This window comes from Falco rusticolus, chromosome 11 (genome assembly GCF_015220075.1).
Source record: "Falco rusticolus isolate bFalRus1 chromosome 11, bFalRus1.pri, whole genome shotgun sequence".
Classification (NCBI taxonomy): Eukaryota; Metazoa; Chordata; class Aves; order Falconiformes; family Falconidae; genus Falco; species Falco rusticolus.
Genome location: NC_051197.1, coordinates 19,385,313 through 19,403,019, shown reverse-complemented (window position 1 = coordinate 19,403,019; position 17,707 = coordinate 19,385,313). Strand labels below are relative to the sequence as shown.

The 17,707-nt window shown below is 41.0% G+C and overlaps 2 protein-coding genes across 10 annotated transcripts in view; one reads left to right on the top strand and one right to left on the bottom strand.

The window, feature by feature from the left end:
* BCAR3 (BCAR3 adaptor protein, NSP family member) overlaps positions 1–10,852 on the top strand; it is a 115,444-nt gene extending 104,592 nt beyond the window's left edge. For all 6 annotated transcript variants that reach the window (XM_037403848.1, XM_037403847.1, XM_037403850.1 and 3 more), the window contains 8 exons: positions 468–910; positions 1,512–1,612; positions 3,426–4,063; positions 6,669–6,784; positions 7,600–7,771; positions 7,947–8,070; positions 8,897–9,109; positions 9,916–10,852. In XM_037403848.1, the coding sequence (XP_037259745.1) occupies positions 468–910; positions 1,512–1,612; positions 3,426–4,063; positions 6,669–6,784; positions 7,600–7,771; positions 7,947–8,070; positions 8,897–9,109; positions 9,916–10,103 (1,995 nt within the window). In that variant the 3' untranslated portion in view covers positions 10,104–10,852. The remainder of the gene's footprint in view (positions 1–467; positions 911–1,511; positions 1,613–3,425; positions 4,064–6,668; positions 6,785–7,599; positions 7,772–7,946; positions 8,071–8,896; positions 9,110–9,915) is intronic.
* Positions 10,853–11,238: 386 nt separating this feature from the next.
* The window catches only part of FNBP1L (formin binding protein 1 like), a 59,551-nt gene continuing 53,082 nt past the window's right edge, over positions 11,239–17,707 (bottom strand). For 3 of the 4 annotated variants that reach the window (XM_037403856.1, XM_037403858.1, XM_037403857.1), the window contains 5 exons: positions 17,063–17,172; positions 16,332–16,464; positions 15,762–15,856; positions 15,150–15,298; positions 11,239–14,764 (listed from right to left, as the gene is read on the bottom strand). In XM_037403856.1, the coding sequence (XP_037259753.1) occupies positions 14,586–14,764; positions 15,150–15,298; positions 15,762–15,856; positions 16,332–16,464; positions 17,063–17,172 (666 nt within the window). In that variant the 3' untranslated portion in view covers positions 11,239–14,585. The remainder of the gene's footprint in view (positions 14,765–15,149; positions 15,299–15,761; positions 15,857–16,331; positions 16,465–17,062; positions 17,173–17,707) is intronic. The other variant, XM_037403855.1, reaches the window with a different exon arrangement.

Genomic DNA, 17,707 nt, shown 5'->3' with positions numbered 1-17,707 from the left:
TACAGTGCAGTATTCACAAAGAATAAAAAATGAAAGCTTCTGTCACTTCAGGTAATAACGAAGGACAGTTTCTGGGGTCCTGTAGTAGTAGCTTCTAAACTTCAGTGTGATTGTCTATTCAGATGCTTTAAACTCTAAAATCCGGAGTCATTGCTTTCCCTTCATGCCTTCTTTTCTATTGGTGAACTAGAAGAAATATATATGCAAGGGTGGGTCATGCTGCTAGGCATTTTCCAAAAAGCGCCTCCAGCTCTGTGCTATGGGATGAGCTATTAATTTTAGAACTGAAGACATTGTTTTTCTACCACACTTCATGCTTTGCTTTGTATTTCTTGCTTTGTCTGTCCTCCCAGAGCAGCCAAATTAAGTCCTATGTTTAAGAATATTTTGTTGCAATGTGCTGTTTGACTACTTGTTTTCCGATTCTGAAAGCATATTTTTTTTTTATAATTTGTTTTTTCTCAAAGGTGGCAGAAAGCCTGGTTCAGAGGGATGGAGATTTTCTGATTAGGGATTCTCTCTCGAGTCCTGGGAACTTTGTTCTTACCTGTCAGTGGAAAAATACCTCTCAGCATTTTAAAATCAACAGAACAGTTCTAAGACTCAATGAAGCCTACTGCCGTGTTCAGTATCAGTTTGAACTTGAAAGTTTCGACAGTATCCCCGGCTTAGTTAGATACTATGTTGGGAATCGCACACCAATATCAAAGCAGAGCGGAGCAATTATTTTTCAACCGATCAACAGGACCGTGCCTCTCAGATGTCTAGAAGAAAAGTATGGTGTAACTCCAGTCCGACAGAGAGAGTCAGGTATCCCCGAAGGAAAAACAGAAACTGCAAAAAGGTTGAGCCTTGGTGTATCCAGCATGCAGTCCCCGGAGCAGAGCATACCCAGAGGAAATCTTCTGAGGTACTTTAATTTTGCTGTTCTTATGGAGGGAAATGAGGTAACTATCAGCCCCTGCTGTAGGTGATGTGAATTTTGACTCTAATTTTAGATGGAAGACTAGCTTGAGGCGTGTTTTAGGCCCTGAAAAATCCTTTGCTAAAAATCAGCAAATCCACAGAGCAAGAGCAAATGTAGACTCTTGGAAGCACAACAGTGGTGCAGCTTGTTCTGCAGCAACTTGGCAAGTTCTGACTATTATGAGATGAAGGATTAAAATAAAATCTTGCTGCTGTCCCAGAGAGGTCTGTCTTTCCATATTTGACTTCTGCAATAGAAATACCGTGTGGAATAATGGATCCTAATTTCAGTGTCCAAATCTAATGTTTGATTAAAAATTCTCAACATTCAAAGAAACACCCTCGCAAATGCTGCAGGGTCACATATGTTATCGCCCATTTCATTGCTACCACAACAGCATCAAGTACCTTTTATTCTTATAAGCTGCCCAAGTGGAAGGTCAATGATCCTTGCCCTGGTTATGATATGTTCTGGCAATTAGGTACGTGTGTTAAGAGTGTTGCATATATTGACATGTTTTTGTTTGCATTGTTGTTTTCCCTAGAAACAAAGAAAAAAGTGGTAGCCAGCCAGCTAGTTTGGATCACGTTCTGGAGAAAAGATTCCCTTTGAAGGCTCACCAGTCGGAGAGCTATCTGCTGATAGGTATGTTTTGTAATTAAATGTTTTGTGCTTATAGAAGTGCCCAGGTGCTCTGTTGCACTTCAGACCAGAGTGAGTCTGTTGAGTGTTCAGAGTACCGTGTATACAGTTATATTTAATGGCCAGTGTCAGCTGTGTTAGCACACTACTGCTCTTTAAGCCATTGGGACAGTTTTTTATTTACAATGCACCAGCTGGCCGAGTACCTTAGCACACAGCAGGCTTCCACACCAAAAAAATGTCAGCTGCAGTTGGCTTCACTGCCCCTTTTGACAAAATATTACCTTTCCTGCTTCACAAGAACTGCCTTGTTTCACTCCTGTCATTCTGACAGAAGTCTAAGTAGAAGCCGTGCTTCATGGAAATCATGGTAACTGCTTTTTTTTTCTTGGTAAATTATGCAGATGTGGCAGTGCTCCTCACCAGGAGAAAAGCACTACCACGGCTTTTGTACTCACTTCTGTCCATCCTTTTCTCCCCATTTCTCTTCCCCCCTGGCCCCCATCCTTTTTACTTTTCATTCCTTTTGCTGCTGTCTGGTTCCATAGCCCTCTTATTGTCTTCCTCCAGCAATACAGGGTGTACCAACACTTGTTGGTTGTTGACCATAGCTTTTTCTTTCTCACATTTTTCAGAGGTTTAAGTAATCGTTTCCAAACTAGCATACTGTGTAAGGAAGCTTGCAGTGATGCATCTGTTCCCATGTGTTTGACTTCTAAGGCTGCTAGTTATTTTGAATACAGTAGCTGTTAAAACTTAGAGTGTTTATTGTGGAAAGACTTCTCAAGACAAAGATAATATTAAGTATTTGTATAGTGAGACTGTACTTTGGTAGAAAGGGTGTGCTCCCGTGTTTAACAGTGGGAGGGACAGACATTTGTAAAACAAGTTTCTGGCCATCTGCAGTTGAATTGATTATTTTATTCAAATCCATGGCTGCAAAAACTTTTCTTTTGGTACCGTAACGGTTAACGTGAAGAGTACTGCTGTGCCTTTTGCCATGGGGTCCTTCAAGCAGGTTCTGGTACCATACTGCTTATGAGTGGCGACAGGCTGCGATTTGCGGATTTTGTTGTCTGCGTGAATTGATAGCCAGCTGGAAACAAGCAGTGAAGCCCACATGATGCTACTGGCCGCTTCGCTGTAGACACCTGCAAAGGCACTGGGAACTGGAGATCGGGAATGTCCAATATAGGGCTCAGTCCTGTATTGGATGCCGAGGTTTGCATATGCAGTGAGTACAGGATGAGGCATAAATACACACAAGTGTATGGATGTGTTTCTCCAGCTCTTCAAGTCAGCCACTGTTTAGCAAAAAGATTAGCATCCCTGAAATTCATTCCTTCCATACCTATTGCAGGTTCAGGCTTGACTTCGGGAAGTTTTTTCTTTCATCTCAAACTTGTCATTCTCAGAAATGACTCATCTTTTATGTGGTGTGGCTGGAAGTTTCTGTTTTTATAGCCTCGATCAGGTTACAAAGGAACCTCCTATTCCAAGCCATGGAGACTATCCAGCACTGACAGTATAGCTTATGTATGCAGCAGGGACTGGAATTTTTGTCAGCGTTACCACAGAATAATATTATGGTGCAGCTGTTCTGTGTATTTGGGATTTCAGGAAGATCAGCAAGTGAATGGAATTTGCTGGCTAGTTTGTTCCACAAAATATAATTTCATATACGTTTTTGTCAGTGAATAATTGACATGATCTGACCATTATTTTCCTCAGCAAGTAGCATTAAGAGATGAACCCTGGGACAGGCATCAGGATTGGTGTATGTTTTGACCTTCCAAAATACCATTTTCCCGTGCAGGTTCAAGACATCCACCTCGATCACCTCAAGCAGATGCAGACTCCTGTCCAAGCTCTCCTGCGTTTAGAACAGGCAGTGAACCTTCTCTAAGCCCCACCATTGCTCAGAAAGTCACCTCTGAGTCACAAGTAGGGGAAGCTCTTAGAGGATCAGACAGTCAGCTCTGTCCGAAGCCTCCACCTAAACCCAGCAAAGCATCCCTGATAAAGCCCCCAGATTCTCCTTCGGCTTTCCACAGTTCAGAAGGACACTATTGTGAACTAAGCCCTGCCAGAGATCCTGCAGCAACTAAACATTTAGGTCAGAAAAACAGCTACGTGGAACATCTGACACGGAAGGAGAGGGGAACACACTCATTCAGGAACTCTGAAACAAACTATTTGATCCTGGAAGATGACCCTACAATGAACTCTGCAGATCCTTTACAAGCTTCAGCTGAGGTGGCGGAAGGGGACAGCATCTTTTCTGCACCTGTTTTTGAGATGGTGTCCAGTTTTAAACCGAATGATTTTGAATCCAAATTACTTCCTCCTGAAAACAAGCCATTGGAAACATCCATGTTAAGAAGAGTCAAAGAGCTTTTCACCAACAACAACCCAAAGATTATTGCACAGCACATTCTTAGAATGGACTGCAAGGTAAAAAAGATAAATTAAGAATTTCTTGCCTTTTATTTTATATTGTGCAAGTTTAGGCTTCTTAAAGAACTGATTTGAAGAGATTAATGGGTAGATTTGCAGCTAATGTAATAAATGAATTGCTTGCAGGAATTTTTAGGGTTGAGTTTGTTCCCCCCTGCCCCCATTTGAAGAACAAGCATGTTAACAGACTCTACAAACTAAAGGTCTCCCACCATCCTTGACTTCAGACTCAGATTCTCAGTGTTCCATACATCTTTTTAATCTCTTATCAGTTGCTGTGTATCTGTGATTCAGCCTTTCTTCTGTACTGGGGGAAGAGCTGTGGGAAGAACTACTCGTGCCAGGAAATAGCTAGTTAGCTTACAAGGGCAGACAGGAGACCGACATCACCTGGCTGCCATACTGCTGGCCATAATATACGGTGTTCCATGGAACTAAATATATTTAAACTTCTAAAATTAGCTGCCCGTCTAATCTTTGTCCGAGTCTCTTACAGCTGGGTAGGTGGCATGGGAAAACAGCTCACAATGCTCCTGCATTTCTCTGTATTGCTAGTGGAATTGTTTAGAAGGATGTAGAAATACAAAATACTTTGGACAGTGCAGACTTCATTCAGCTGATAGGGCTTGGAGATCAGCTGTTGAATCAGAAATGTGGAAGCACAGGAAAGGTCGTCTCCCCATGAGGTGATGACTTTGTGCAATAGAAGAAATGCCGCTGCAGTTGCAGCTGCACTACTTTGCTGTACCTGCCACAGAGCAGCTGCAGGAGCCAGGTGTCACGGGGCCACACGGGGCTACTTACTGGGCAACTCCATCGCAGATAGGGAAGCGAGGGACGGTGGTGCTCCAGAAGAAACGTGTGGGGAGCACTCTGCTAGTGCTGCTGCACCGATGCACACGTGGGTCTGGGAAGGGGGCAGCTCCCTGGCGTGGCAGCAGGATGAGCGCGTGTGCGAGTACAAACAGCAAACACAGCTTCTCTCCTCAGTAGCAGGGCTGGCTGCTGCCCAGGGAGGCTTCGTGCAGACACGGTGACTCAGGAAATCTCAGCTCCACTCTGCTTGGTCTTTTCACAAGTGACAGACCGTGGCGTCTTTACTATGGTTCCTGGAGTAGTAAGAGTGTTCTGTGACATTTTAGTTTCAGCATTCACCTCAACCTAGTAACAATAACCAGAATGACTTTTAATATATTGTTGAAGAGTACGTTGCTTGAAGGCATAGGATATGCATGCCTTACAGAAGTAGTAAGCGTATTTATATATCTATAAAAAAGTCAATTAGCTCATTATTAGTCTACTTATTTTAAGTCCTATAAACTTTGGAATGGGCCCAAGGAAACTGGCCTGCTGGAAGTGTGGGAGCCTGTACAATTAAGTCACTGGAGTGTTTTACAGAAACAGAATTTGGATTTTGGAACAGGAATAGTAGCTAGCTGGGACATTAAGAGAAATCTATTTTATCTGTATCTCGTGCTGCTGAGAGGCAGTGACTGTCATTCGTTGGTAACTGGTTGCATCCGACTGCACTGATAAGAACTGCATGATACAATGAGATTGGCATGTGAACTGGGCCAGAATAAATGCTTCCTACGGAGATCTGTGATAAGGCTAAAGTTCATACGTCTTCTGTGGCATCAGTAGCCCAGTTCACCTTTTAAATAATGACATTTCTAATAATGAAAGCAGCACCCATATGGTAAGTGATAGAGTATCTGCCACTTGCATGCCTGAGAGGGCTCTTTGTGAGGAAGGCGTAGCAATCGGCGTCTCCAGGGGCTTCGCATCCCTCCTGTGTCTCTACGAGTGAAACAGGTTTCTCTGCAGTGCTGGATTTTGTACCGGTGAGGCTTGTTGTGTGGCCTAGATTGCTTTCATCTCTTCATAACCGAGAAAGCCTGCTGATGGGTGTATCAGAAAACAGCACGCAGATTGGTAAATGTGTCATACGGGCCTTAAACGAGCAGGTAATCTCACATTACCATATTAATGTGGTTTTGCTTAGAATTAGCATATATAATTGTTATTGATATAAGCATGAGCTAATACTGTACATTTAAAAAGGAAAGACAAATTGGTGAGGGTGTCAGCTTTCACATACCAACTTCATTAAGTGCTCAGCATTCAGTGTCCTCCTTAAAGTGTTTTTATTAATTAATCCTTATGAGGACATTGTGGTATAATCCAAAAACATTCTGAGCAGTTGTCTCTTCAGAAATGAAGGCGGCGAAGCGAGTTTGTACATCTTTAAGGCCAGAGTGCACCACCCTGACGATGGTCAGGCCACGAGAGCACATTTCCTGGAGCTTGTGTATGAATCTTCTTCTGGAAGTGGAGAGCAGAAGCTCAACGAAGCACTTTGGTCACACCTGTTACATGTTTTCTGATGGCTGAATCATGCAAAAACCCCTCCCACTTTATTGGTTTCTTTCTGTAAGGCGCTGCATGCGCCTAGGTTCAGTTTCTCTTAATGACTGTATTCTAATGTTGCATGCTGTGCACTTGGCTTTGTAGCCCCTGCACTAACCTGGAGGACTTCTATGTGGCTAGGGTTGGTTGGTTGAAGTTGGTTTCAAAACTTGTGCGCTTTTGCACTTGACAGGTGGCGAGGATACTAGAAGTTTCTGAAGAAATGAGGAGGATTATGGGAGTGAACTCTGGTCTGGAACTGATTACCTTGCCTTACGGACATCAGCTGCGCCTTGACCTCATTGAAAGGTGAATGTTCCTGTTACTCATTTCCAGGGCAGATGGCCAGGAGATCAGAGCATTGCTATGCTGCACTCCAGATTTCCTCAAAGAATGCTCTCCTGCACGTCTTCTGAATTCATGTCTACAGAAGATAATTTAGTGAGGTGGCATATTAACTTTTTTTGCACAGGAAAAATTCCTTAAGGTCATGGGGCAACTCCATGCATGTAACATAGGAAAAGGGGAACTGTAATGAAAGCAGGGTCCTTGGAGCTGCTGAACACTTGTTAAGTAAACAGGTAAACTGAAGTTCAGGGGACCTATAATGTAGCTGAGCATTTAAGTGTGTGTCGAAGAGACTGAAGGTAGCAGCCTCCTGCAAGTGGGGAAGAGGCTAGAGGATCTACTAAAGTAAAAAATCATTAGCAAAGCTTTCTGTACGAGTTAAGGGGGGAACAATTAAGGTCTTCTATCTCTGATCTAGTTTTTCTGATTCAGATTTCAGTAGTTGTGTTGCTGAAATTTAGGGGGAAGGCCCCAGGATTTGAATGTGGAGGACAAAGGAAACTGGGGCAATTTTCCTGGAAGTGTTCGTACATTTGTTGCTTGAGCAGAATTTTGTACAGTAGTAATATCCTAAGAAAATTTATTAAATTCAAAGCCAGTATCTATTCCATATAATTCCATTACTGCTTTTGATACAGAGATGTTAGTAAGTTCGCTGCGTGCACAAAGATATTGAAATACAACTTTGAATTGATCTCCTCTGAATGAGTGTACAGCATAATGTATTATTAAATGTCATAATTTGTAACCAGGAGTGTGAATTGTTTCACTTACAGGCACAATACCATGGCAATAGGCATAGCTGTGGATATCTTGGGTTGCACAGGAAGTCTAGAAGATAGAACAGCAACATTAAACAGGATCATCCAGGTCGCAGTGGAGCTGAAGGACTCGCTGGGAGACTTGTATGCATTTTCTGCCATTATGAAAGCACTGGAAATGCCACAGGTAAGTATCTGTTTCTCTTTATGTTGCAAAATATGGAGGAGTTTGATGGCTTAATTTATGCAGTTTCTTCAAGACGAAAGAGATCAGCAGAACAGGAACTTCATCACTGGCAGTGTACTCTTCCTGTGAACGGCTATGGAGACAGTAACGGGTATTCTCTATTTTGTCTGAACAGGTCACTCGGTTAGAACAAACCTGGACCTCTCTAAGGCATCATTATACCCAAACTGCCATTACGTATGAAAAACAGCTGAAGCCATTTAGCAAAGCTTTGCATGAAGGACAAGATGAGTGGAATAGTGAGTATGAGTGACACTGGTTTCTGTTTAGCCTTTTAACTCTCCCACTCCTCATTTATTGCGTAGGGAAATGAGAGAGCTGTTTCAGTAACCGTGCATCACATGTTAAAAGGACTGTGTAAACTTGTATAAATGCAGTGTAAGACAATGAAAGAGAAGGCAACACTCCGCCAGCCAAACATCAGCGTGTGCTGGTGTGCACGTACCCATGCACAACAGAAGATCCTTCCCAAACCCATGCTCCCTTTTTGTGGAGCTGAAACACTCCATCATCTTGCCTCAAGGACAGGAAAAAAAATCATCTTCCTCAGAGCAGAGTTACTTCTGGCAGATTCTGCTTTTTTATCTGCTTTGCCTGTTGATCAGAGGATGAATCCTCCAGTACAAAGAACAGGTTAGTCAGATACTTCCTCTGACCACATCAGGTGCTCCTGCATCAGATGCTTTGCAGCTGTAGTCTCCAAAAGAAGGGTGCAAGGTGGAGAGAATGGGTGGGGATGGAAGACTTTTTAGCCTCTCAGAATTTACTGGAATGACCCAGATATTAAATGTGTTTAAAATCTTTATGCCACTGACTTGTAATTCAGCAGAGCCTTCTCCTGTAGCAAATAGTTTTCCAACACTGATTTGTCTTGGCCTTCTCCCCCAACTAGTTAGTTGGAAACCGGTAGGACAGGTATATCTGAGGTAAGCTGTTAATCTGAAAGATGGAAGACAAATAGTAGTTTTCAGCTTGGAAAAGAACACTGCAGCTACACTACCTCCTTCAGGTAGCAGGTTTTCTTAATGTCTGATGATCTGTTTTGTTTGTTACTCTCTATCCCAGAGACCAGCAGCGTTCAACAGACCAACGTAACAGTGCCACTGCTGATGCCTCTCATTACCCTGATGGAGCGACAAGCTGTTGTTTTTGAAGGCATGGACCTGTGGGAAAACAGTGACCAGAGCTGTGAAATAATGCTCAAACACTTGGCTGCGGCCCGTCGGATAGCACAGAATGCAGAAATGTACAGCCTGACCGCAGAACGCATGCTGGAAGGTAAGCAGCACCAGCAGGCAAAACCGCTGCACGTCAACAGAAAGTGTGGGTTATGGCTGAAGAATAAGATCTCTTAAGTGCCACTGAAAGTCAGTGCAAGAAATTCTTGCCCCGTTTCGTGGGAGCTGAGAGAGTGGCAAATGTCCTGCAGGAAACTCAGCCTGAGGACAACGTCAATATTCTTTAAAAGCAGACAGTAAATTATTTGTCACTACAGTTCTCCAGTGAGCAACAAGCATACACTTTTGCTAAACATACTCCCGACTCCATACATTGACCCCTCTAGCAACTGAACAGAAGTACAGTAAGCAACAAGGATAAATTCCTGTCTTCTGTTTAAATATTTTTCTCTGGTTTTTGCTAATAAAACACCAGCCCTCATAATAAGATTCTTTACAGCAGTCAAGATCAACATCGAGATCTTGACAGCTTGCAGCCAGGAAGCAGCAACATACTTTAAGCTTGCAGTGAAAAAGTTGAGGGGAGAGAAATACAGGTATTTCTGCAGGCAGCATGTATACATCAGTAATTCTATTTAAGTTTGGGTTGTAATGACAATTCTAGACCGTTAGACTTGAGCAAAGGATCGCCCATCCCAGTGTCCCTAAAGCCATTTGTGTGCTATTAGGAAGTCACAGATGGAAAGGATTTTCACTGTTTACTTGTTAAAATCATTGTGCAAAAGAAACCCAGCAGACTAAGCTTATCTTTTTTGGAGGGTTGGAGAGAGTACAGTTGAAGTGCCATTTCTTCTGAATAAAAAACTTGCCTGATGCTGATATTGTGGGATTCTTCTTGCTTACTAGGTTTCCAGCCAGATGAAGAGATGAGTGAAATCTTCAAGACAGAATTTCAAATGAGATTGCTCTGGGGCAGCAAAGGAGCACAAGTTAATCAAAATGAAAGATACGAGAAATTCAGCCAGATTTTAACTGCACTTTCCCGAAAACTGGAACCTCCTCTAGTGAAGCAGGTGGAACAATTAAGTATATAGGACTTTCTAAACACTATTTAAATTATATACTTGAAATAACCTTAGCTTTCTCTTGGCAATTTGATACTGCACAAACTTCTTGCATTTCACAAGATGTTTAGAACTTTTAACTGCACAATGCACACTTGTTTTAAAACTACTGATTTCTAAACAAATTATTTATTTACTGTGTCACCATGTCATTTAATGATCCCCTTAAACAGTTAGGTTATCCCTGTAAGATAGTCTTACAGCTTTTTGTATTTCCCCAGAATTGCAATGTTTTGATAATGCCTAGGAGTAAGGGCATTGGCATCTTAATATTAAAATGAAGCAAACAGTGTATATAAAATGATAGATTCAGTATGTGACATTGCAGAAAATTTGTTGTACAATATTCCTTTAATGAATATAAAACATTGTACATAGAATTGTGAATTAAAGTGTATCTTTATGCAAAATAGTTTGCATATTTGCAGGTTGCAGAAATGATCCTGTATCTGTGACCACAACAGAAGGCTCAAATATCCCAGGCACCTATGAAAGTAGAAAATTAGTTCTATATGTGTTGGGACAACTTACGGTTGGTTTTTTTTTAAGACAACATCTGTAGTACTTTGGCTTTTGCTGGAATCTGCGCAACAGCTACGGTGCCAGGAATGAATGATGAAATGGCAAGAACAAACAATCCAGAGAATTAAAATGCTTTCAGATATGAGTAAATGTGGGTGTACGTATATATTAAAACTTGCTTCATTTACTGAGGTGAATCACTGTGGTAAGTAGTATTTTTTTTTCCTTTGGATGAAGGCAAAGCATAAGCTGTTAGCGCTTTTCATAGGAAACCAGCGTGCATGGTGTTGAGCAGCAAAGTCCACTTTGTCACACACAGAATTGGTGTACAAGCGTTATCCTCAGAAGTTGTATGAATTTTTAAGCAAGAACTATGATTAGAGCTGCACGTATTCGTTGTCAGTAAGCCTATTTCTGCAGTGAGATGGTATTTACAGCATTTGAAAGTATTTGAGCAAGCTAATGACAAAACCAACACGGTAGTATCTGCTCCACCCATCTACAACCATCGCAGAGGTGCTGCCACCGTAAGAAGAGGTAAGTCTCTTTGTCTTTCTTAACAGAAGACAATCAGGGAAGCTAATTATTTAGACCATGAAAAGATTTTTTTTATTCCAGGAAAATATTCTCAACAGAGAACACTATCTTTAAACAAAGCATTTAACATTTAGGAAATCAACATGTGCACAAAAAGGATTAAAAATTACTGGAAAATGTAAGATTCTTTAAGACAACTCACATTCAGAATTTTAGAATAAGTGACTTATAACTAGCTGTGCAAGTACAAATGTTTTTTTTTCCTATGTTTAATAACCCTCATACAAGTTGCACTATCCCTCATGAAAGCAACCTGCCTCCAAAGGAAGCAAATCCTGGTTTCAGAAAAACAAAAACAGTAGCGTGACAAGAACATTTAGTCCTTTACCAGGAAGTGTTATTACTGACCTGCAAGGCTGTTAGCCAGGCAAACCGCAGGCCCTTTAGCAGAAAATACACAGATCACATTTCCTCCTTTTCTCTAACTTTTTAAAATAAAAAAGCACTAGATAAAAAAAAAAAAAAAACAAACCAAAAAAACCAACCCCAAAACCAAAAAAACCAACCCCCCCAACAAAAAAAAGCCCACCAAACCCCCAAAATACCCCAAACCCAAAAAACTACCTAAGTAGTTTCGTCAGTATTGAGTAATGTCACATTATTATATAAATAACCCTGTATACAAGCTCCAAAAATCTAAAATTTAGAGTTTAATAGCCCCCATAATACACTAGGTCAAGCTGTGTAATAGTGGTATACATAACAAAAGGAATAAACCTCTACACAAGTCACTCAAATTCAGATTTACTTGTAGTACAGTTCCTAATAACACTGAAATGAAAAAGAATCCAGCACCGCTGCATCCAAATATTGCTTCAGACCCCAGAAAAACAGGATGTTTTGATTATTATTTCATTTCCCCAAACAGCAGGTGGCTGGGTTGACAAGCTTGCTTGATACAAGTATCCCTCCCCCCAACATTTCCAGTCTAATTCTTATCACCCTATTAAATCAGATATGATGTACTTATTAATAGGACCACAAATGGGAGGCAAGACAACATAAGCCATAGGGGCACTGCAGACAACTATATTTACACGTATAAACATATGCAAATTTCAATTGTTTACAAGTAAAAGTGCACATAGATCATTACGAAGTATCACTTGAATTTCAACTGGTCCATACAATGAAGCATCACCCAGAAATGGACTAGCACTGCAGTAATTAAAATTGGAACTTCATAGTGAAAAACTAAAAGACAGTTTCCATAAAAATATTTAAAAAAAATATTGAAGTCAAATGAAGAGATACACGTTTCAATGTATAAAATTCACGATGCACCATGTATCCAGTAAAGTAGAGCTCTAGAAAACACCTACCGTGGCTACCTCAGCAGCTGCAGCGCTGTGAAAAGAGCTGAGACACAAAGCCCTTTGTGGGATACTGTAAGTGGTAGTGTTGGCAAACAACAGGTTTAGGCACTCTAGTTTAAGGCAGCATTTGAATGGCAAGTGGTTGACTTCTGAAAACAGTCATTAGCTTGCAGTGGTGAATCTCTGTGGTGGTGGTTCTGTTCCAGGTTTTCAGTGCTCCCAACAGGTTACTGAAGTGCCGAAGATGGACCACAGTTCTAGGAGTTTCTCTCGATTGCATTGTAGGCTAGAGCTGAGATGGATCATTTCCCCAAATCAACACAAACACGTTACGGTCTCTTATCAGTTATGCCAAAAACTGGAATGTAATGATGGTTGCAGTGGTATAGTTATAGCAGCATACATGGATACTGGGATGAAACTCTAGTGCTGAAGATACTTAAAGAAAATGATTTGTTACAAAATAAGACAAGCAATGATGGCAAAGTGTTACGCAGACATGCCTGACTGGCCTAGGCATGCAGGAGGTTAACGGCGAGCATGGAGGTGGCACAGGCAGACTGACAACTGACACATGGTTCTAAATGACCGCCAATTAAAATGAGTTGGAAAGGAGCGTAACTGGGATAACCAAAACACAGCACAAGCTAAAAACCAGTTTGTGCATCTGGGACAACCTAGGACAATAAAAACAAAGCAATTTTAGGAGCAGTAGCCTTTTAACTCTGGTAATGGAACTCTATATTTTCCTGCACAAATGGAAGAATTTGTAATACATCTTTACCTATGTATGGAGATGCTAAGATGTTAGTGACTAAATGTATGTCTGCATGCATTCATGCAACTAGCTTTTCCCCTTGGGCCTCCCCGTCTAGTACCCCACCCCCACCCACCCCCCAGCAGCTGCATGTAACCTCCTTCAAGATCTCGCCCATTTTCTCAGAAACCCGCTTCAGGAACCTGCAGTCCAAGAGGAAAAAGAAAAGAACAAAGTTACTGAAGGCCTTTAGAAGACAGAGAAGCGTGCTCAGTTCTAACAGGCCATTCTCGGTGGCTGTACATTAGCTTTGTACCTAATTCCACAAACTCATTAGAAACACGGGCCACAACTTTTAGATCAGCTGTTTTTCTAGTCATCAAGTAGTGCAACGCAGCTTCCAATCCTCAGTGATTTAACAGTGAGGGGAATTACTGTACATTTAAGACCTCGATTTCAAACTAAACATGACGCAATTCAACGACTTAGCTTACAGGCACAGATTAAGAATATGGAAATCATTCCCTTTTCACAGGTCTCAGTAAAACATCAAGCATTGCACGTGATCTCTTTTTTTTGTTTGTTCAGGGTGCCTAGAGTTAAAACAAAACGACGAAGCTGTGTCCAATACACAACGTTCTACATTACAGGTACTAAAAAGGAAGGAGAGGCAGGTCAGCAGACTTTCTGTCCTTAATCATAATGTTTTTTCCTGAGTGTTTTTGTTGAGCTTTCAGAATCAGAAAACATTTTCCTGTTTAAGAAGTGAAAGCTGCCAAGTATTTGCTAAGGAAGGAAATTAATAATTTTCAGTAACTGAGTTCAGTTAGTTATTAGAGGAAAAAACCCTCTGTTTTAAGCATGTAGTTTAAGTCATAAAAGTGGGAACAGTAAATCTTAAAGAGATTTATCTTTAAAACTAAGTATTTTTTTCAGTTCTCTATAAAACCAAGGTATTCTATAGAACAAGCAAGAATCTTGGTCTTTTCCAGTTTAATAGCTGAATGGAATTTAGTGCTTTGTAAAGCAGAAGCACCTAGATCAGTTAAACAAAGAAGATACTGGTCAAAATTACAGACCAGTGTCAGATGCATAATTTAATGTGGTCATCTCTGAAAAAAACTATAGCAAACTCACATTGCAAACAACAGACTATTGCTGACTTCTGACATTCTAATGCTTTCCGTGAACCTGTGTAACTTCCTGGTTTTTCTGCTATTTTCCCTGGGGAATGTACAACCGAAAGCTGCCAGTTTACTGTTAGATATAGGTTACTGCACCTTTGCTGTTTTTCTCTAGCGTTACATCTATATATGATGTTGGCACATAGCCTTCCTCTCCGTTATGTCTTCGAGCTCTCGTCCACCCATCTCCTTTGTCCTCCTCGATGATGTACAAAATTTCTCCTTCTTTCATTGCTAGAGTGCCTTCATTGTGACCTGGGAAAAACGAGGCAAAGAAGGCTCAATGTTCCGACAGAATTTCAAGTCATCTTTTTCCCAGGGCATAGTTTCCAGATTGTATATAAACAGGAAGAACGAAAAATCTGTGCACGAGAACATATGGTCAGACAGGCTTACAGACAAAAGCCTAGCCCAATCTGCAAAGCTAAATATTTGCCAATAGCTGTGCTAGTATTTATCTTAAAACAGCACAGAAGTACCGCCCATGAATTCAAGTGACTTATAAAGTATTTCCACTGATCTTAAAAGCAACTAGTTGCTCATACAGTTCATTTACTTGAAGTCATTTTACCTGTCTTCTCTAGAACAAACAATCCATGCTGTATAGTCAAGGAATCACCGTGCATGTTGTTAACCTTACCATCAAACGGATATATGGCCTTGCAATGTCCTATAGCTGGTAATGGATCGTCATCTTCAAACTCATCGTCAAACTCATTGGGATGTGCATGTTGCTGTGGCGGGCCTCGCACTTCCTGGTTTGCATCATCCGTGTAACTCCCTTCGGGGCTGAAACGCAATGATTGCGGTGTGAGGACGCTCCAGAGTTCCTGGCTCTAAAACTCAGAACATCCGTGGATATCGCTCCGGCAACGCCTGTGAGCAGGTTTTATATTCACTGCTGGAGGTAACAGTCTGAAAACACTGATCTAGCAAAGGCCTCACTGAACTCTGCTACAAAAACAAACACAAATTTGACATACCTGTCTCCGTAGAAGACTGGTGAGCTTTATGCAACAGAGTAAGACAGTTCTAAAAGGCACTGCTGTTTAGGGTGTTTCAGTTAGACTCGCCATTTTTTTTTACGTTACCATAATGACATGAAGTGACCTCTAGGATTCGAAACCAGTAAGATTTTCCTTTAGAAGGACATACACTTTCAGAGGATAAGTAACAACCATCACCAACTGCTAACTATCAAATAGACATACTGAGTCTAGCTTAGGAAAAGCAGTAGAGACAGAATAGTGACCTCTCTCTGCCCTGTGTTACAAGGTGGTTGATGTCACTGCTGTGCCGCCTGTCGCTTCGGGCTGCTACTTTACCTTCAACTTCAGAGAGCCAGGCCTTTGGGAGAAAAAAGATAAATACTGGTGTCAAAGAAAACTTGATTCTAAACCTAAAAATACCATTTAACAACGCACTTCACTGCATACAGTTTACTTGTCAGTACATAGCCACACAGAGACTGCATTCACATGTGAAGTCTCACAATTCCTTCACACAAAGCATAAACATATCCCTCATGCTTAGCCTATACTCCATACCAGTTTTAAGGAAAAACATAATCTTTAATCATGTATCAATTTCAGAATAAGTGACTAATAAGAAATTCTTCTGAACAGTTTACATCTTTAGTAACGTACATCCTTATTCTAGCTACATGAACATACTTGAAAATACAGCACTCCACAAAAAACGTATCAGGAGCACTTTCTTAAATCAAGGAGTTTTTCTGGGTGCTGTATATAATTATAACCCATATGGCAAACTACAATTTTACCACTAATTTACATTTTCCAAGGAATTTTTTTAGTCTAACCTCATTCTTGTGTATTTCCATCCGAAGACGGTCCATGTTGCTCATAGTTTCAGTTAATTTTGGTTGCAGACTGCCTGGATCACCCATCTGGGGATTTTTTTCATAAACATCCTTCATCTTTATGAGGGCATCTCTAAAAACATTCAAAACCCAGCAATAATTATAGAAGTTACATACACCGGTACTGATTCATTAAAGCCAAAATAGTGTTTATGTGCATGAGATCCTGACCCATGATTCAATTCTGAGCACAGATGTGAGGAACTACTGCTCCGCCCCCCTCCCCCCACCTAAATCCTTTCCCCTTTCTGTCATCCTAGCACTTTGCCTTTCCCGTGTTGTGCACAAGCACACAAGGACTCCGTCAACTTCTCTATCCAGTCTAAATACTGTTTCCCATGGGTTTTGTTATATGCAATTTTCTAAATATTAATAATGTTCTTGATGCACGAAGTTGCAGCTCTCTTGCTCAACAGATCTACACATTAATTATTTTGTTTAGTGCATGCTTATACATCCAATGTTTCCTCTGCAATATTAGAATCAAAATGTGGATTGCAGTAAAGCAGAGGAAGCAATGCCAACAGAACCTACACGCAATAAACCACGCACTAAGATGTGTGTAATAGCCTGAACTAGTATATTCTCTCCTAGCTTCAGAGCACTGTTGGCTTCTCTTCTTCAAAAGAATCAGCCAGAGAACCAAGACAAAATCCAAAAAATGCACTCACTTTTGGTCTGTTTCCTTCTGTAGTTCTCTGTTAAGTTCATCGATTCTCTGTTGCAGTTTCTTGCGTCTTTGTTCCGGAGGGAGATGGCTGAAGTCTTCTAGTGCAGGGCCCTGCAAGTAGAACCACTGTTAAACAAGTCACAGACACGCACCCGGACAGCTGAGCTGACATACCCACACATGGACAAGTGTTCACTGGAAGCAAGATGGACCTTCTTAAAAATTCTACTCGACACACAGCTCTATAAGACCGCAACAGAATAAATGCACATTCTTGCTGCCACATCGCAGTCATTCATTCAAGGTTCTTTCTGCCTTCTGTAACAGTCGGCTCACAGATCTAATTCAAAACTTGGAGACTTAATTACTTTTCTGAAAAGCTGAGCCATGTACCTCCTGTTACATCCACTGCACTTAAAACAGATTTAGAAAGGACAGAATTAATTACTACAGAGCAATTTCAGTCAGAACAAAAATTTAAGATGTGTGTAGGGTAGGTATGTAATTGATTCTTTCTCTGGAGTGTGTGTTCTATGGTGATTTGGATGCTATCACAAGAAAATTACTGTATTTTGGATCTTCATTCCAAAGTGCTCTTACAGTTCTCTTTCTGAAGTTCAGCAATCTTGCTAGAAAACAAATTAAA